The sequence below is a fragment of the Nuphar pumila genome, chromosome 3 (assembly GCF_984573655.1).
Source record: "Nuphar pumila chromosome 3, dmNupPumi1.hap1.1, whole genome shotgun sequence".
In the NCBI taxonomy this organism is placed as follows: Eukaryota; Viridiplantae; Streptophyta; class Magnoliopsida; order Nymphaeales; family Nymphaeaceae; genus Nuphar; species Nuphar pumila.
Window position 1 is genome coordinate 31396123 of NC_143251.1, and position 21823 is coordinate 31417945.

At 37.4% G+C, this 21823-nt stretch overlaps 1 protein-coding gene across 2 annotated transcripts in view; it reads right to left on the minus strand.

Annotated features, from left to right (window-relative positions):
* Window positions 1-21823, minus strand: part of LOC149842495 (uncharacterized) — a 254408-nt gene that overhangs the window by 18929 nt on the left and 213656 nt on the right. For both annotated transcript variants that reach the window (XM_089999224.1, XM_089999225.1), the window contains 7 exons: window positions 6433-6498; window positions 6090-6234; window positions 5862-5926; window positions 5706-5771; window positions 4575-4668; window positions 3673-3709; window positions 3454-3511 (listed from right to left, as the gene is read on the minus strand). In XM_089999224.1, the coding sequence (XP_089855350.1) occupies window positions 3454-3511; window positions 3673-3709; window positions 4575-4668; window positions 5706-5771; window positions 5862-5926; window positions 6090-6234; window positions 6433-6498 (531 nt within the window). The remainder of the gene's footprint in view (window positions 1-3453; window positions 3512-3672; window positions 3710-4574; window positions 4669-5705; window positions 5772-5861; window positions 5927-6089; window positions 6235-6432; window positions 6499-21823) is intronic.

Consider the following 21823-nt stretch of genomic DNA (forward strand, 5'->3'; position numbering starts at 1 on the left):
AAATGAATTTTTTTTGCAATATTTGGATGTCCAAGTCTCTTGTGCCACACATTAATATCCTTTTGTTGGACAACATTACAAAACAGGTTTTTTGGAATTTGAAGGGAATCAACATAGTATAGATTGCCCTTCCTAAAGCCTTCCCCAATCAATCTCCCGAACCGGCGATCCTGCATCCAACATTTGTTAGATGAAAACTTTATATCACACCCATGATTTGAGAGTTGAGAAAAGAAAAACAAATTTAAGTTTAATTTGGCTATAAATCTAATTTTTGAAATAAAGAACCCTTGTTTTTCAAAATTTTCTATTCCTTTTACTTCAAGAGATGTTCCATTCGTGGTTGAAACAAAAGATAAAGAGGGATTTTTTGAGTATTCAGAAAAAGAACTAAAACTTGGGGTCATGTAAAAAGAAGCACCTGAATCTAAAAGCCAAGAGGTCTTATCGGGAGGAGAAGAAGTTGACATGGCGACTCCGGAAATAGCTCTTTTTAGAAGAGGTTGAAGTGCATCCACGATTTGTTGCAATGAGAGAGCTCCATTTGAAGATGATGAGCACTCTTCCTTTTGAGGTTGGGATGTAGTAACCATGGCAAGTAACTTTTTCCACTTTGGGCAAATAGGCTTGATATGCCCCGGTTCCTTACAAAAATTGCATAAAAGCTTGCTGTAATCCTTCTTCCCTCCTTGACCACTTGAGTTTTGATTCTTGAAGTGAGGAGGCTTGTAGGTCCTTAAGTTGCTCCCGGGTCTTGAGACGACATTAACTCCTTCATTTTCTTCATTATTGGAAGGTGTAGCTAGAACACTTGGGTTGTTCTTGCTTATACCCATACGAGTCTCTTCCCCACTTAGTTTAGTAATTACATCTTCAAGAGAAGGGAAAGTGAAGGCGGATAAAAGAGAAGACCGGATTTGTTCGAATTCATACCTAAGGCCATTCAAAAAATTAAAAAATCTATCTTCTTCCAATTATTTATGACAAAGCTCTATGGCTTCTCCACTCCACTTGTGTTTGAGCATAGCAATCTCATCCTAAATAGAAGAGAGTTTGACAAAATACTCCCTTATAGTCTTCTCTCATTGATGAAGAGTTAGCACCCTCTTTTGGAGGTAATATTTATGGGACAAGTCCCTAGAGGTGTACATCTTCTCAAGGTACTCCCACGCTTGAGAAGCCTTCTTAAACTTGATAATATTGGCGTTAATTCTTCTTTCTACGGATGAGAAAATTCATGAGAGGATTTTAAAATTCCTCATCTCCCATTCTTCATGCTTTTTGGTGAAGTCTTCAAGAGCCTTGACTCTTTCTTCGCCTTCAAGGATTTTTATTTCTCCTTTCTCCATCAAGGTTATATGGCTCCGGTTCGGGAATCAAGACTTGGACATAGCCCCAAAGCCTTTTCCCTTTAATATGAGCCTCCATGTTTTCGACCCAAACATGATAGTTAGACCCATTGAGTTTGAAGCCGAGAGAAAAATGAGTCTTTTTCACCCATTAGAGAGGAGAGATGATGAAAAAGAATACGTACCACAGGATTTTTAGACCTTTCTTGATAGAAGAGTCTTCTAAAATATTGGATGAACAAGAGGATCCACTCCAATCACCAAAAAATCGAAGGCAAGCTTTTTGAAGCACCCAAAAAAGTGAGAATCCACACGATCTTTCTTTCTCCAACCTTGCTCTGATACCATGTGAAGAATCCTTACAAACAATCAAGTTTTCAAATAACTTGATACTTCAAATACTCAAGACAAAATAAATGCACAGTGTTTATAAGTTTTACACCACAAAAGAAGTGTAATAAATGCACATTGTTTATAAGCTTAAGGAGACAACTCCTTACTGTAATACTTACATTCAATAGGCTCACATAACCCTTATTTATAAGCACACTTAAAGAGTCGTTGGGCTATTCCCAATGGCTCTTATTAGAGACGTTAGGAATCAACCCAACGTCTATCTTTTTAAACTGTGTACAACGGTCAGTGGCTGACTGTTGTACACTACATAAAAGAACAAAAATAAGAAATGAAAAAAAAATACAAAAATAAGAAAAAATAAAAAGAAGGAATTACAATCATATTAAAAAAACATGAATATGCGTAAAATATAGAAATGACTAAAATACCCCTACAGCTAATACAAGAAAGAAATATATTATATATATATATATATATAAGTAGAGATGGATACATGTACATATATATGAAATATATATATGTATATGTATCTTCTTTTATATATATAAAATATATATAGAAAACACATTGTCTTATGAATTACAATTTAACAGTTTTTACTATGGATGAGACTTTTTTAAATAAAAGATTAGGTAAAAATGTGAAAACACCTTCAAAATGCTAAAAAATTTATTGTTTCAAATTTAGATATATTTCAAAACTAAGTTTTAATCTTTTATCAAAACTTAGGAATTCTTCACAATTTTTAAGTTGTGTGGAAATTGCTGATGTCTGCTGTAGATGTCAGGAAATAGACATGAGAAACCAGAATTGTTCATACAATGAAAACAGGAGAAAAGTCACGCCTACAAGAAATCATGAATAGTATAGGCTAAAAGGATAGAAATTAACCTTCAATGAATAAAATAATGATCAGTTAAGAAAATGTACCAAGAGGAAAAGTATAGAAATGCTGAAAAAGACCCAAAATAGTAAACATATTCATGGAAGATAATCTGTCCTTACTAAACTAATTCAATCATAAAATCCAACCTTAGGATTGAAAGGTACCACAAGGATTTTCAAAAGAAAAACAAGGCAAGTAAAATAATTTTGAGAAAAATGAAATAAAATCAACAATAAACTGCTCCATTGAAGAGGATAGCCATGATGGTAAAACCAAAGAAACTAAACATTAGAAAAGTGCAGAATAAAGCCTTTGTTTTCAAGGTGAAAACAAAATGAATTTCTTCAGAACCTTGCATAAAACCCAGTAACTAGCATAAGGAAGATCAAAATCTCAAATAAGAGTTATTAGCATTTGCATGACTAATGAGTTAAAGGAGAAGCAAAGAATCAAATAACACAAATTAGGCCGCTGGCACTCACTAAGCTGCACTTCAGCAAGAAATTTTTTGTCAAATGACAAGGACAAAGAAGATCCTGATGAATAATTTTTATGAATAAAGTAAAGAAAAAGAGTATAAGATTGATTTAGTATGTATCCTCTATCAACAAAAGTACAACTAGGTGAAGTCATACATATTAAGACTTTTTAAGATATAAATTCTGGAACATGATTTGTTTATCAACAGTGACTTTGCTTCAACATTTACATGTGTTTTCAGTTAGGATTAAATTATTAATGGGCATATACAGTAGAATTTAAAAATTATATAACTGCAATTTTAAAGGCAGTAATCAACAGAAAATAGAATTTGTATAAAAAAACCATAGAGGAATAATGATTAAAATGGATACTGCGTACCATTAAATCCAACACAATCATAGCTAACACAAGCAAAATGATAGCTGAGCTCCATAAACTGCATTTTAAAATGAAAGAGGAGGAAATCAAAACTGCAGAACATTCAACAAAAAAGAAATTAAAAAGGAACCAGTAAACAATCAAGGAAAACACACAATAAAAGTCACCAAACAGAAGGTATTAATCAGCAATAGATGCATACGAGAAAAAGATGCAAACCTGGAAGTAATAACAAGACAAACAATAAATACAGCACCTGTTACATTATCAATAATGAGTCATTACCAAAGCAAAGAAAGATCTGAGCAATTAAACTAATATGCTAATCTTATAAAAAAAATAATAATAGCAATCTGTCAGACATAGATAGCAGTCTCTTTCATAGACATATATATGGATATGCAACACCTAAGGGACACACTTAGTATGTGAGCCTTCATAAAACTAAGTTGATGGACAAGTCCATGCATGCAACACAAGGAGAAAAGTGTATATCATCAATACAAAATCACTCTTTTACTTGAGATAGGTCAATTAAAATACTGAAAGATAACAAAATGGAAAATAATCCATGCTACATAAGACACGCTTGGTAAACAGAGTATTGTAAAGCTAAGACATAGGGACATAAATAAGAGTATTGATGTGTGCAAAATGCCAAGGATGAAGCTCCACTGGAAGGTTTCAACCCACTCATGGCTCCTCCATTGAGACAATGGGCTTTTTGTTGGAAGTGGCTCCCAGAAGTAAAACCTCCATTGGAGAAGTACATGAAAAGCAGGAGAATGCATAACCAAATGGAGCACCAAATGATGGAAACGGTAATGGTTCACTTTTTTGTTTGATCCACAGGCTACACCAGATCAGTGTTTTCAAATCAAAATCTGATAAAACCCCAAAATATTAGAGTTCAACACAGACATGAATCTAATTGCAGACAAAAAGCATGTCCCGAAGAAGTGACAACAGATAAGTGACAGATTACTTTGGAGAAATGACAACAGAAAACACAAAAGAAGGCACCTCCTAACCAGAAACATACACAAAATAAATAAATAAATGAATAAATAAATAAATAAATAAACAAGAGTCTGCAGCAATTCCATACAGGAAATACTAACCAAGAGCTATACAAATGTTGATTATTGCTGTTTTCCATATGCTGAGGTATTGTTCAAAGAATATGTAGAACACGGAATATGGAAAAACTTCAATCTGCATCATAAATAAGATTCAAAATGGATTCCTCAAATTGATATATAGCAGAAAAAAAGTAACATATGATGCACAAGCAAGAAGACAGAAAAGAAAAAGAACCATATTCCCTTCTAACATAAGGGCCACATACAAAACAAACGAAGAAAAAGTCAAGGCGTAGATGCTCCTTCCATGCAATCAATTGCAGCAATTAATAAAGAAGAAAATTAATGCACTATAATTCTGTAAGAATCTGATTTAGATCTATGAGCAAAAGTGGACAATTGAGTCCAGTCATCCAAATATCTACCAACTTCTCACAAGCTATCCAAAAGTTTACCAGTTTACCCAACTAACAATTACTAGTAATCATTTATTTCAATGTCCTATGGACCTTTCCTGTGAATAAGAAGAAAAAAAGCATATAACAGGACAAATTTACACAAGTTTCCAGCTAAGCATTGAATTTGTACTGACTCTGCAGTTTTCAAAGATCAAGAATGGAACTTGGGATGTCTTCACAACATTTCTGTAGCCATTTATACATGCCTTATCATCAGAGAGGAGTAAAATATTAAATAGTGTTACATACATCCTCATGTAACCTATAAGGAAATAGCTCAATAGTGCTTCATGCACCCTCCAAAAAAAGAAATTCCTATAGCCACTGCTCAGAAAAATTGAGTAAAAACAAAAAAAATAAAAGCTCTGCCCCAAATGAATTATACTTGAAACAGCCAAGCAGTTATCTGCATTGTAATACATGTGGGACTTTTTTTTTGAAATACGCACAAGTGTGGTTCCTCAACTTTTCGTTCAAGAAATGCTATTCTTAACTGATGAAGTCAATTGCAGGCTTCCACATGATGAAAGTTCCAATGACTTGAACAGTTAGAGGCAAAAAAGCACTATGAACAAGGGAAAAGTCACAGGAAAATCTCAAGCTACTGAAGCTTATCCCCTCATTCCAATGTAGGAGGATTCAGAAATTATTTCAGGGAAAAGTATTGAACTGAAAATACATAAATTTGGCATTAAATATTGCAATAACCTACATCCAATGAGTTAGAAACTCTAGAAGCAAACTCCCTTGCAGCACGCATTGAATTTACATAATCAACCTGCACAAGAGGATATTCAAACAGATAAAGAAGGAGACTGCAGTGGTTAAGGATAAGTACAGTTTTAAGTAGGAAAATTAGAGAAGATACTTGTTTATTAAGTGGTGTATGATATGTACGAAATTCTGAAGCTTGAATGATTCCATTCTCATATCCTGTCACAAGTTGGCATTAATTATCATGCACAAAATTGAGTTCATCATATAAATTAAAAGGATTAGGAAAAAAAGGAAGGACATAATGATCATATTCAATATACTAATTCTCCATTAATAGATACAACCTAAAAGACCAAGAGGAAAAGAGAAGTATTGGAACCTTCAAGATCCACACTATTACTGTATGCCGCATGACCACCCTTGGCGCAATCAGCCGAAGGCAAAGCATTAAGAAACCAAGGGAGTTTTTCCTTGAACTGTGTTGTAGATGGGCGTCCTTTAACCAGGTCTGAGTTATGAAAGCACTGGAATCTTCCACAGTGTCAGTTGTCATTAAAGAAACATATTTGTTTAAATTTTTCCCAAACAAAACTACATTGTTCTAACCATACCCCCAAAAGAAAAAGAAATAAGATCTTGAACTAGGAAAGATGAGGAAAACAAATTATAACATAACAAGACAAAATTTAGCTACATCCTAAAAGGCATCAAAGGTAAATTACCGTAGTACAATCTTTGCATGCCTCACTAATTCCACAGGATCCACCACCCGATGGACAGCAGGGAGGCTGAGAGAACAAGGAAACAAAATGTTCAGTATTATAACAGAATTCACCTATGCATATATAGTCACAAATAGCTGAAATGATACTTGAACATTTGAGAAACACAAAAAACTCATGAAACTTGCAGTACACAAATAAGGTCTGAAAGTTTAGGAGATGAAATTTAAATTGCTCAGAAAATATCATAGATACTGTTAGAATCAGTATAAATGGATATCAGGGGCAAAACAGTCAATTAAGTTTGATTTTTCCTTGTATTTCTGTGTGAAACGTCCCCTATGGGGATATGGATGTAATATTTAAAATTTATTTGTACTATTCTGTAATCTGCCCTTTAGGGCTCTCTTATTTATAATAGAAATCACAGGTGCAGCCCTTCACCTGAGAAAGAATCTTAAGGGCCAACTGCAGCATACGTTCCTCCATATCTCCTTTTCTCTCCCTGTAATAAACAAAAAAAAAAATATATATTTAGATTCAGGTCGGATCCGGACCCAACTGAGGCGCTGCCTCCCTCCCTGTCTTTTAAAGACAGCGAGGAAAAGGGGGGGGAGAGGTTCTTGAAACCTCCCTTTCCCCTTTTCCGCTCTCTCTCCCCCGACCGCCTCTCGCACTCCCTCGTTTCTGCTCGTCGACGAACCACCGCCACCGGCGATCCTCTCCGGCGAGCCAGCCCGGAGACCCCTGTCAACCTGCGACCTAATGTCCGACCGCCGACAGCCCGAAGCTCCTCCGGCGACCACCAGGTACACCTCTTCTCCCCTCTTTTTTCTCCTTTTCCCCTCTCGCACCCTCATCTTCTTCTTCTCCGTGTTCAGTCGACCGACAGGGGGGCGGAGCCCCCTATCGTTGCCTCTCGTGGGCAGGGAGGAGGCGCCCCCCTGCCTCTCTCTTTGGGTCGATCGACAGGGGGGCGGAGCCCCCTGTCGTTGCCTCTCGTCAGCAGGGGGACTCCCCCCTGCCTCTCTTTTTGGGTCGACCGACAGGGGGGCGGAGCTCCCTGTCGTCGCCTCTCGTCGGCAGGGGGCTGTAATGAAGTGCCAAATGAAAAGAGCAACGTCTCCAAGCGAAAGCACGCACATACACAAGAGGCCACTAAAGGGCAAAATAAACCACAAAAGTGGTCAAGCACAAAAAGAAGATAAAAAATATATTTCTCTTCATAGAATGCTTCATAAGAAGCTTAACAAATACATGGGGCTGTGCCCCTTATTTATACACAGCAAGGGACCCAAGGAGGGGCTCCCATAGAGTCGTTGGAGCCCCTCCAACGGTCATATTTATGACCGTTGGAGGGGTCCAACGACTCTATGTGGACCCCTCTCAAGTGAATAAAAACAAAAAACTAAAAAAGCATAAAAGAAAAAGAATAAAGGAAAAAGAAAAACAGAAAAGCATATCAATGATATGCGTGTACAGGGTGAAATGACAGAAATACCCCTATCGGGTTTTACAAAATAAATATATATATATATATATATATTTATATATATAGATAGACACATAGACATATATATATCATATATATGTGTATGTGTCGTAATCTATGTATATATATATATATATATATATATATATATATATATATATATATATATAAATATACATCATTTTTAACACCCCCCCTCAAACACATGGTGAGATCACCGAGAGTTTGCTAAGGAGGAAGTAGAAGCGAGGCGAAGGCAAAGCTTTGGTGAAGAAGTCCGCTAACTGATATTCGGTAGGAACATATGGAAGTTGAATGGTGGCTCGTAAAAACTCATCTCGAACATAATGACAGTCCATCTCAATATGCTTTGTTCGTTCGTGAAAAGTGTGATTGCTAGCAATATAAATGAAGCTCTTGTTGTCACAGCACAGCTTTGAGGGAGTGGAGAATGAGACACCCATATCTTTAAGTAAGCTTCTTAACCATATAATCTCAGTTGTGGTAGTGGCCATCGCACGATATTCTGCTTCAGTAGATGAGAGAGAAACTTTACGCTGCTTCTTACACCTCCAGGAGATAAGTGACTCCCCAAGAAACACACAATAACCTGTGGTAGAAATACGATCATCGGGGTTACCCCCCAATCAGAGTCAGTATACGCAAGTAAAGTAAGAGGTGAAGAAGAGGAAAAGAATACTCCCTTAGTTATGGAATCTTTTAAGTATCTGATAATCCTCATTACTGCTGCCATGTGAGTGGTGGTAGGAGCAGTCTGAAATTGGCTTGCACTATGAACTGCATGAGAAATGTCAGGCCTGGTGATAGATAAATATGTTAAGGATCCAATCAATTGACGATAAGGCGTGGGATCTGCTAAAGGAGTGCCATCATTGGCTCTCATTTTGGCATTGATCACTTCTGGAGTCTCCACCCTTTTGTCATCTGTTAGCCCAGACCTAGCAATAATATCAGAGGCAAGCTTCATCTGAGATAGGACATACCCCTTGGGGGAGTATGCAACTTCAATTCCTAAGAAATACCTCAAAAAACCTAGATCAGACATATCAAATTTTTTCTTAAGAATATTTTTAATAAGATCAATACCTTTCTTATCATTACCTGTGATAATCATATCATCAACATATAATAACAAAATTTTTATGTGTTCATTAGAGGATTTAACAAACAAAGCAGTATCAGTGTAACATGAGGAGAAACCATTATCAAGAACTACTTTGCTAAAAAGATCATACCAAGCTTTTGGCGCTTGTTTTAACCCATAAAGAGCTTTGTTTAATTTTAGAATATTACCTTTCCCAATTTCAAGACCCGGCGGAGGGTCCATAAGAACTTCTTCACATAAAGTTTCATTTAAGAAAGCATTTTTAACATCAAGTTGGTATATAGGCCATTGTTTGATGGATGCTAAAACAATTAAGGTTCGTACACTAGTCATTCTGGCTACGGGAGCAAAAGTTTCTTCATAATCAATCCCATATTCTTGGGCATAGCCTTTTGCAACCAAACGAGCTTTGTATCTTTCAAGAGACCCATCACATTTAGTTTTGACTTTATATACCCATCTACACCCAATTGCCTTCTTCCCTAAAGGTTGACGAATAATGCTCCAGGTTTGGGCCTTGTTAAGAGCCTCTAATTCGATTTTCATGGCTTCAATCCAATGTGGGTGATCTTTAGCTTCCTTGAAAGAGGTAGGTTCGTGATATGAATGTATTAACATAAGACAGGCCCTATAATTCGGAGAAAAAGATTCATAGGACACAAACTTTTGTGGTGGCCTACTAGTACGAGAAGATCTCCTAGGTAGATTGTTGTCAGTAGATTCTTCTAAAGAGAAGTCTTGAGAGTATCTGTCAATAGCAGGTTGATGTTCATTTTCTATCCGCCGGGTATAGACATTTATATCATTAAGGTTTTCATTTTGGGAGGTATTATCATGTTGTTGTATATTATAATGTAAAATTCCATCACAACTAGTATCACAAGTAATAGCCTCAGGAGACTCAATTCTAGGAGCTAAGTCAAATAGAAAAGAATAATCGATGTCTTCCTTAGATGTGTGGATATCGAAACCATTTTGTTCTTCAATAAAGTTTACATTTCTCGACACATATAATTTATTGTTTCGAATATCATAGCATCTATAGCCTTTTTGATTTTCACCATAGCCAATGAACACACATTCAATAGCTTTAGGTGACAACTTATCTTGTCCTAGACTAAGTACAAAACATTTGCATCCAAAGATTCTTAGTCTATTAAAATCGGGAGTAATTTTAAATAATTTTTCAAAGGGCGAAACATTTTTCAAAGAGGAAGAGGGCATACGATTCACAAGATATGTTGCGGTAAGAAGAGCTTCGGCCCAAAAATTTTTAGGAACACATTTAGACACAAGAAGAGTTCTTGTGGTTTCAATTAAATGCCTATGTTTCCTTTCCGCAAGACCATTTTGTTGCGGAGTTTTAGGACAAGATCGTTGGTGCAAAATTCCATTTGTTTTAAAATAATTTTGGAAGTCTTTAGACATGTATTCTCCTCCTGAGTCGGATCTAAAAATAGCTATATTGTGTTGGAATTGGTTTTGAACAAGAGCGTGAAACTCTTTAAAATTAGTGAAGACATCGGATTTATTCTTGATAATATAAACCCATGTGTATCTAGTAAAATCATCAATAAAAGAAACATAGTAAGAGAAGCCTCCTTTGGACATAACGGGTGCCAGTCCCCATACATCGGAATGCACAAGTTCAAAAGGCCTTTTTGACACAAAATTGCTATGAGAATATGGAATAGAGTGAATTTTCCCAAGAATACAATCATTGCATGTAAATGTATTTGTATTACAAATTTTTTCCAAAAATGGAAAAAGGTACAATTTAGAAATACTAGGGTGTCCAAGTCTCTTATGCCAAGTCTCAATATCTTTGGATTGAACATGATTACAAAATGATTTGGATGGCAAAGACAAAAAATCCATATAGTAAAGGTCCCCTCTTCTATGGCCTTGCCCAATCCGCTTCCCGGACCGGAGATCCTGCACATAGCAATGGGTAGGTGAAAAAGAGACATTACATTCAAAATCGGTAATTTGAGAGACGGAAAAAAGATTTAGATTAAGTTTTGGGATGATTCGGATTTTGGGAACAAAAAATTCTTTGTTTTGGTCATAAATTTTCTCAAGGTTTCCAATACCCTCAACATTTAAAGAAGTTCCATCGGCGGTGGATACATATGATTTAAATTTATTGAGACTTGGTTTTGACAAAAGTGATGCATTTGGAGTCATATGGAAAGAGGCACCCGAATCAAGAATCCAAGAGGACATACCTGGAAATGAAGAGATGGCGGCACCAGAAGTGGAAGGTGAGGATGATGATATAGAGGCGTTCATCTTCATAAATTGTTGGAGAGTTTCGGTTAGATGAGCGATGGAATCCTTTATGTCACCATCCTTTTTTGTATCTTCATTGATGATTGGAGGAGTCTCTCCCACAGAAGCTACCTTCTTCTTGAATTTAGGGCAATCGGGACGAATATGGCCCGGTTCATTACAATTATGACAAATGATTTTTCTTCCTCCACCACCATTATTCTTCCAAAAATGTGGTGGTTTATATGATCTTACATTGTTGCCGGGTCTAGACACGGCATGTACTTCATCAACATCCCTTTTTAAGGCCAAACGGGTTTCTTCTTGACATAAATCGGCCAAAATATCGCTTAAAGGAGTAGAGGCTCTATGAAGTAGAGATCCTCTAAGTTGTTCAAATTCGGGACGAAGCCCATGAATAAATTGAAAGAACCTCTCTTTTTCCATTTGCTCTTGTCGCATAGCAATAACACTTCCTTCCCATTGCGGTTCGAGAAGGACAAGTTCATCCCATAAAGAAGATAGGGCACTATAGTAGTCCCTAATGCTCATATCACCTTGCTTGGTAGCTCTTACCTTTTCTTGTAGAAAAAAATGCCTAGCAAGGTCTCTTTGAGTGTACATACCTTTCATGAAAAACCATGCTTCATTAGCCTTCTTGAATTTTGCAAGATTTGCAGAAATCTTTAATTCGACGTTATTCATGAACCATGCTAAGATTTTAGCATGTTCACTTTCCCAATCTTCCATTTTAGAAGAATAATCAAGAATAGCCTTTTCTTTTTCTTTTTCATTCAAAGCTTTTTCTTCACCTCCTTCAAGTTTAGTTAACTTTAGTTGTGGTTCCGGAATGGTTCCACATACATAACCCCAAAGCCTTTTACCTTTGAGATTATTCTCCATAGCGGCCGCCCACATGCGATAATTGGTCCCATCCAATTTGAATGAGAGATCGATTTTTGCATCTTTGTTGGCCATTAGAAGAAAAATTTATAAGACAAGAGAGAGGAGAGGTATTACTTGTCAAGGGAGGATCCAATGAAGCCTTCTTAACCAAGGCTTTGATACCATGTAATGAAGTGCCAAATGAAAAGAGCAACGTCTCCAAGCGAAAGCACGGAAGCACGCACATACACAAGAGGCCACTAAAGGGCAAAATAAACCACAAAAGTGGTCAAGCACAAAAAGAAGATAAAAAATATATTTCTCTTCATAGAATGCTTCATAAGAAGCTTAACAAATACATGGGGCTGTGCCCCTTATTTATACACAGCAAGGGACCCAAGGAGGGGCTCCCATAGAGTCGTTGGAGCCCCTCCAACGGTCATATTTATGACCGTTGGAGGGGTCCAACGACTCTATGTGGACCCCTCTCAAGTGAATAAAAACAAAAAACTAAAAAAGCATAAAAGAAAAAGAATAAAGGAAAAAGAAAAACAGAAAAGCATATCAATGATATGCGTGTACAGGGTGAAATGACAGAAATACCCCTATCGGGTTTTACAAAATAAATATATATATATATATATATATATTTATATATATAGATAGACACATAGACATATATATATCATATATATGTGTATGTGTCGTAATCTATGTATATATATATATATATATATATAAATATACATCATTTTTTAACAGGGGCTCCCCCCTGCCTCTCTCTCTGGGTCGACCGACAGGGGGGCGGAGCCCCCTGTCGTTGCCTCTCGTCGGCAGGGGGACTTCCCCCCTGTCTCTCTCTTTGGTTCGACTGACAGAGGAGCAGAGCCCCCTGTCGTTGTTCTTTTGCATCAGGCAGGGCGGGGCAAAGCCTCCTGCCTGTGTCTTTTCTTCGGCCGGTGGGAGGACTGGGTCCCTTCCCGTCGCCCTATGCTTGCAGGGTAGGGGAGGGCCGAGCCCTCCCTGTGTTCTGTTTCTGCAGAGGAGGGGCCAAACCCCCCTCTTCCCTTTTTATTTCCTACGTTTCTGCTTGGCAGATAGGGGCTCGTCCCCTGTCTTTGTTTCTTTTTGCATGACGGAACAGAGTCGTCGCCACTGCACTTTTGCAGAGATAGCAGAGGACCGAGCCCCCTAACCCTCTTTGCTGCTCGACATGGGGGGAGAAAGGCTCCCTGCCTCTGCCACAGTTTGTCGCCCGCATCCAACAAGCCCTAACAGGGGCCCTTTACTGTTCTTGTTGCCTCCTTGTTTCTCGCTGGCAGCAGGGGCTCACAGCCCCTGCCCCTGCTTCTTGCGCTTATAGCAAGTGCGCAAGGGCACGATGCCCCTGCCTCTACTTCCTTCACGTTAGGTCAGCGGTGGTGTCCCTGATCTTATATTTTGGTGTAAGCTTGCTAAGATTGTCGTTTTTGCAGCTTGTACGATGGATCCCGCTCGCGCTCCGCGACCCGAGCCGTCAATCGTTTACACCCACCGACGCCAGCAAGCTTGCAACTCTCCAAGGTAGGGAAAGATTGCACGGATGACTTGGACAATTGAATTGAGTTCAATTAACTAAAATGGACAATTGAATAAATATATATACAAATATATATTTATATGAGTGCACATTTAACTCAAGGACGCGGTTTCGCGATCCTTGTTCTTTACTTTCTGTCACGTTTTCCTTTTTGCCGCCGCGCTTTGAGCCCAGGCTCTTGCTTTTGCAAATGCTTTGTTACTGCCTTGCCATTGCAGATGACGCTCAGGTTTTCGCTCATTGCATGCACTTTTGAGGCATCCTCGTGGAGGATGCAAGAGGCATTTACCGTTCTTCCTCTTGCGACAAGATTTGAGTCAGGAGCTTAGCGATACAACCTTGTCTAAGGAGAGGGATCCTGGCTCTTCGACTACGCAGTCCTGCAGAGTAGACTTGAGATTTAGGGAGATGCACAAAAGCATCAAAGACTGCCCAAATCGAAGCATTTGGAAGGATGTGATTGACTGGTTCTATTCGTCTTTTCGACACATCTCGGGTAACCCCGAATTTGGGCTCGAGCGAACTTCTTAGCGGGCGGTTCTGTTGAGAAACCCGTATCCCGTCTATCGAGACCGGTATCGAGTCATGCGAGGCATGTAGATACCCCGATAGCGGATGAGATTCTAGAATATCGCATGCCAAATGTTGGCACAAGCTACTGGCTGTTTCAAAAGATAAAGAATGTCAAAAGTAAAGTTTGAGAAACATTACATCTTTGTGAAACACTTCTATCGAGGTTCCTATTGAGGAACTACCCCCCTTTTATCCTAGAGTACTTGTAGTCGTGCACTACACGCTAGTACTGTGATGATCGGATGAGACGGTCGTGCGACCTCGAATAGTGCTAAATGCACAATGCTGTAATCACTTAAATGGTGACTGATCGCCTTTACAGGCTAGATGCTCGAGTGGTTTAAAGACTACAACATAGAATGGGTCGTTAGTTAAGCAACACCTAACACACCCATTCGCTTCTTGTTGTCTATCAAGGGAGAGGACGGAGCAGTACAAAACTTTAATAGCTAGGTTGTTAACAACCACCCCACGGGCAAAGACCTGGCCTCCCTAGTCATTGGAGTTAGGGGAAGGGACTACTAGACATTATCCTACGTGATAGATCCCATGGACTTCTGCAGAAGTTGGATGCATCCGTTGCCACTTACCTGCCTTTGGAGAATCCTCTCTCGGCTAAAGCCGTCCCTTTAGGACCAGACTCAACTAGCTATTCGGGTTATTAAAAATACATAAAATAACAGACGCCCGAACTAGTCTCAGTTGTTTCTACGTTTTGCATGCGCGTACCCGTAGGCCAGTAATATCGAAACATAAAGTCTGTTCACACTGGTTGATGGGTCATGAGACTTGCTTGTTGCGTGGTAGTTCTGTTAAATTGTAATTTATAAGACAATGTATTTTCTATATATATTTTCTATATATAAAAGAAGATATATATACATATATATATTTCATATATGTATATGTATTCATCTACTTGTATATATAAAATATATATTTCTTTGTTGTATTGGCTGTAGGGGTATTTTAGTCATTTCTATATTTTACGCATATTCATGTTTTTTAATATGATTGCAATTCCTCCTTTTTATTCTTTTTATTTTTGTAATTTTTTTCATTTCTTATTTTTGTTTTTTTTATATAATGTTTTTGTACACAGTCAGTGGCTGACTGTGTACAGTGTACAACAGTCAGCCATTGACTGTGTACACAATTTTAAAAATATAGACGTTGGGCTGATTCCCAACGTCTCTAATAAGAGACGTTGGGAATAACCCAACGTCTCTTAAGTTTGCTTATAAATAAGGGCTATGTGAGCCCATTGTAGGTATATATTAGAGTAAGGAGTTGACTCCTTAAGCTTATAAACACTGTGCATTTATTGCACTTTCTTTGGTGTAAAACTTATAAACACTGTGCATTTATTGCACTTCTTTTGTGGTGTAAAGCTTATAAACACTGTGCATTTATTTTGTGTATTGAGTATTTGAAGTATCAAGTTATTTGAAAACGTGATTGTTTACAAGGATTCTTCACATGGTATCAGAGCCAGGTTGGAGAAAAAAAAGGATCGTGTGAATTCTCACTTTTTCGGGTGCCTCGAAAAGCGTGACCTCAATTTTTTTGGTGATTGAAGTGGATTCACTTGTTCATACAATATTTTAGAAGACTCTTCTATCAAGAAAGGTCTAAAAATCCTTTGTGGTACGTATTCTTTTTCATCATCTCTCCTCTTTAATGGGTGAAAAAGACTCAATTTTCTCTCGGCTTCAAACTCAATGAGTCCAACTATCATGTCTGGGCCGGAAACATGGAGGCTCATATTAAAGGAAAAGGGCTTTGGGTTATGTTCAAGGCTCGATTCCCGAACCGAAACCAAAGATAACCTTGATGGAGAAAGGAGAAATAAAAATCCTTGAAGGCGAAGAAAGAGCCAAGGCTCTTGAAGACTATACCAAAAAACATGAAGAATGAGAGATGAGGAATTTTAAAATCCTCTCATGGATTTTCTCATCCGTAGAAACAAGAATTAACGCCAATATTATCAAGTTTAAGAAGGCTTCTCAAGCATGGGAGTACCTTAAGAAGATGTACACCTCTAGGGACCTGTCTCATAAATATTACCTCCAAAAGAGAGCTCTAACTCTTCGTCAAGGAGAGATGACTATAATGGAGTATTTTGCCAAACTCTCTTCTATTTGGGATGAGCTTGCTATGCTCGAACCCAAGTGGAGTGGAGAAGCCATAGAGCTTCGTTATAAACAATTGGAAGAAGATAGATTTTTTAATTTTTTGAATGGGCTTAGGCCTGAATTCGAACAAATCTGATCTTCTCTTTTATCCGCCTTGACTTCCCCCTCTCTTGAAGATGTAATTACTAAACTAAGTGGGGAAGAGACTCGTATGGGTATAAGCAAGAACAACCCAAGTGTTCTAGCTACACCTTCCTATAATGAAGAAAATGAAAGAGTTAATGCCGTCTCAAGACCAGGGAGCAACTTAAGGACCTACAAGCCTCCTCACTTCAAGAATCAAAACTCAAGTGGTCAAGGAGGGAAAAACGATTATAGCAAGCTTTTATGTCATTTTTGTAAGGAACCGGGGCATATCAAGCCTATTTGCCCAAAGTGGAAAAAGTTACTTGCCATGACTACTACATCCAAACCCCAAAAGGAAGAGTGCTCGTCATCTTCAAATGGAGCTCTTTCATTGCAACAAATCGTGGATGCACTTCAACCTCTTTTAAAAGGGGCTATTTCCGGAGCCGCCATGTCAACCTCTTCTCCTCCCGGTAAGACCTCTTGGCTTTTAGATTCGGGTGCTTCTTTTCACATGACCCCAAGTTTTACTTCTTTTTCCGAATACTAAAAAAATCCCTCTCCATCTTTTGTTTCAACTGCGGATGAAACATCTTTTGAAGTAAAAGGAACAAGAAATTTTGAAAAACAAGGGTTCTTTATTACAAAAATTAGAATTATACCCAAATTAAACTTAAATTTGCTTTCTGTTTCTCAACTCTCGGATCATGGGTGTGATATAAAGTTCTCATCTAACAAATGTTGAATACAGGATCGCCTGTCCGGGAGATTGATTGGGGAAGGCTCTAAGAAGGGCGATCTATACTATGTCGATTCCCTTCAAATTCCAAAGAACCCATTTTGTAATGTTGTCCAACAAAAGGATATTAATGTGTGGCACAAGAGACTTAGACATCCAAATATTGCAAAAATTTCTCATTTACCTTTTGTTAAAAGTCTATGTAAAAGTGATTTAACTTGTAATGACTGTATTCTTGGGAAAATGAAGAAATTGTCTTTTTGTGAAAGATCTATATCAAAAAGAGGCTTTGCATATTATGTCATTTTTGTTGACGACTACACGAGATATTGTTGGATTTATTTTTTTAAACACAAATATGAAGTTTTCTCAATTTTTAAAACCTATCATATGATGATTAAAAATCAATTTAATGAGAATCTAAAAATTTTTAGAACTGACTCTGGTGGAGAATACCTTTCAAGTGAATTCAAAAATTATCTTGAAGGTTATGGTATTCTTCACCAAAGATCTTGTCCCAAAACCCCTCAACAAAATGGATTAGCCGAAAGGAAGCATAAACATATAATAAAGACAACTCGAACATTACTTGTTTCTCAAAACATCCCAAAAGGTTTTTGGGCTGAAGCGGCTTTAGCATCTGTCTATCTGATAAATCGGCTACCTTCTAAAAACTTGAACAATATCTCACCTTTTGCAAAATTGTATACAAAAGAACCCGACTATAGTCGGTTGAGAATTTTTGGTTGCAAATGTTTCGTTCTTACTGACAAGAATGACAAGCTTTCGCCAAAAGCCATTGCCTGTGCTTTTCTTGGATATTCTGAAACCCAAAAAGGGTTTCGTTGTTATGATATTGAGAATGACAAGCTATATGTTTCCAGAAATGTGAGTTTTCTGGAAAATGTTAATGCTTTTAAAAGGAGTGAACCCTTTAAAGAAAACATGGATTACTCCTTTTTATTTGAAATGTTAGCACATGATGATGATAGTGATGACGATTTCATTCATAATGACGTCAATGATAAAGAAGATGGCTCTTCCCATCCACCTATCTCCCAACATAGAAGTGAAGGAGCATTGAGAGATCCTATAACATATACCCATAGAGATAAAAACAATTTTAGGAGTGCAATTGAAAAATTCAGTGAACTTAGTGGGTCCAATTCAATAAATGATGAAAACCTACGAAGAACTGAGAGAAGTAGAAAGATGCCTTCTAGGTTTATTTCATATGATTCGTTTACTCCTATACATAGAGCCTGCCTTAGCGCCATTCATTCCTATATAGAACCCAAAAACTTCAAAAAAGCCAAAAAGAATGATGAATGGCTGAAAGCAATGGAATGTGAGCTTTCAGCTCTCAACAGGGCAAAGACTTGGGAGTTCCAAGATCTTCCTAAAGGTAAGAAAGCAATAGGGTGTAGATGGGTATTTAAGGTAAAAACTAAGAGTGATGGATCTCTTGAGAGATATAAAGCTCGATTAGTTGCAAAGGGATATAGTCAAGAATACTGGATTGACTATGAAGAAACTTTTGCCCCTGTGGCCCGAATGGTCACTGTCCGATGTCTCATTAGCGTTGCCTCAATCAACAAATGGAACATCTATCAAATGGATGTTAAAAACGTCTTCTTAAATGGTGATCTGAATGAAGAGGTATATATGGATGCTCCACCAGGAATGGAGACTCCCAAAGGGAAAGTGCTTTGTCTTCGAAAAGCACTTTATGGTTTAAAACAAGCCCCTAAGGCTTGGTATGATAAATTTAACTCCGTAATGTTAGAAAATGGTTTTTCTTTCTGTTTCACTGACACTGCCTTATTTGTTAGAAAAAACAATGCAGGGATTGTCATTCTGCTCTTATATGTAAATGATATGCTTATAACCGGAAGTGATTCTAAAGGGGTTAAAAGCATAAAATCAATTTTGAAGGATAGGTTTGAAATGTCTGATTTGAGATTTCTAATTTATTTTTTGGGTATTAAAGTAGCTTACTCTTATAGAGGGTATTTTTTATCTCAAACTAAGCTTGCCTCTGAGATTATTGACCGGTCAGGTATTACAGATGATAAGGTTTGTGAAACTCCTGCTATAGCAGGAGCCAAAATGAAGATTGATGATGGTATTCCTCTCTCCGATCTTACCCCCTACAGACAACTTGTGGGATCTTTGATGTATCTGAATATTACTAGACCAGATATCTCTCATGCAGTTCATACTACAAGTCAGTTCCAACATGCACCAACATCAGTTCACATGAGTGCCATCTTGCAGATTGTTAGATACATAAAAGGCACACTAAACAAAGGAGTATTCTTATCTTCTTCTTCTGAATTAAAATTAATTGCTTATACTGACTCTGACTGGGGAGGTGACCCAAAAAACCGTCACTCCACCACTGGTTTTTGTGTGTTTTTAGGAGACTCGCTGATTTCATGAAGATGTAAGAAGCACTAAAAAATGTCTCTATCCTCAACAGAAGCTGAATATCGTGCCATGACGACTACTACCATGGAAATTGTATGGATTCATCAGTTATTATAAGACATGTGGATCTTAATAGAAGAGACCACCAAGCTATGCTGTGATAACAAGAGTGCAATATACAATGCCAAAATTCATACTTTTCATGAGCGAACTAAAAACATTGAGATGAACTGTCACTATGTTCGGGAAGCGTATCTGAAAGGAGTTATAGATCTTCCATATGTAACTTCAAAATATCAGTTGGCAGATTTCTTCACCAAAGCTTTGTGTGCTCCGCGGTTCAATTTCCTCCTTGGCAAACTTTCGGTCAACTTGCCCTAAGTTTGAGGGGGGGTGTTAAATTGTAATTTATAAGACAATGTATTTTCTATATATATTTTATATATATAAAAGAAGATACATATACATATATATATATGTATATGTATTCATCTACTTGTATATATAAAATATATATTTCTTTACTGTATTGGTTGTGGGGGTATTTTAGTCATTTCTACATTTTACACATATTCATGTTTTTTAATATGATTGTAATTCCTCCTTTTTATTCTTTTTATTTTTTTAATTTTTTCATTTCTTATTTTTGTTTTTTTTATATAATGTTTTTGTACACAGTCAGTGGCTGACTGTGTACAGTGTACAACAGTCAGCCATTGACTGTGTACACAGTTTTAAAAATATAGACGTTGGGCTGATTCCCAACGTCTCTAATAAGAGTTGTTGGGAATAGCCCAACATCTCTTTAGTTTGCTTATAAATAAGGGCTATCTGAGCCCATTGTAGGTATGTATTAGAGTAAGGAGTTGTCTCCTTAAGCTTATAAACATTGTGCATTTATTGCACTTTCTTTGGTGTAAAGCTTATAAACATTGTGCATTTATTGCACTTCTTTTGTGGTGTAAAGCTTATAAACACTGTGCATTTATTTTGTTTATTGAGTATTTGAAGTATCGAGTTATTTGAAAACTTGATTGTTTGCAAGGATTCTTCACAAGTTCACAGCTTACGATCAAATGAATCGGTCATGCTGCGTTTTGACAGTTGCACTGCTTACCTGTTTTGCACTGCTTGTCTGTTTTGCACTGCTTACCTGTTTAACTGCATATCTGCTTTAAACTGCTTAGTATACTGAATTAAATGTACTTAATTCAGTTTCCTGTAGTCTCTCTTGTGCACCTACTAGTTTTTCGCAAACTAACCAATTCTATGGGTACATGTGATGATTAGGTACACCACGGGCGATGGCGCGATGACTTCAAGACTTTCTTCTTCCTGCTCTTAGCTTGCGTCCTGGACGTTTGTGGGTTTTGTCACGGATTTTTCATTAGATATCTGAATTTTGTACTATTTGGGATCTTAAATAAAAATGGCTTTTCCAAGTGTTTTGCAAGTAGCATGGAATGTGCGTTTTGGTTCTTTTAGCTAGCGCGCCCAAAGTTGTCAGCTTGCCTTTCTGAATTTAACAAAAGGATAGTCTTCCGTTGATTTCATAAACAAACTCTGAAGAAAAGAGATTTTTTCTAGTCTCTTCCCTGTTTTCTGAAAGGTTCGCAAGTTTGAAATTTTGGGGCGTTACACTCCCTCTCTCTATCTAGGTGTTGGGTCAGTTTTCAGATACTTCGTCCAGGAACCAAATCAAGGGCATCAGACCAAGTTACATGACTTAATGACCAAATGGATGGAGATCCAACAAAAGACAGCAGACCCAGCAAATATGTCTACATCTCAAGAAAATTGGCTTATCAAGATCTCACACTATGCTGAACCACATAAATTCCACCCTAGCATGTTAGTCAAGTGCCCAAAATTCTAATTTGAAGTGGGTATTCAACACATGAATTATTTTTTAAGGAAGCCATGTAAGCAATCAAAGAGTCAAAATACAGAACTGGCACAAAGATAGAACAAGTCAATTGCAGCAAAATAACTTTCCAAATAAGAGTCATTAACCCAATCCATCTGATACAACTCA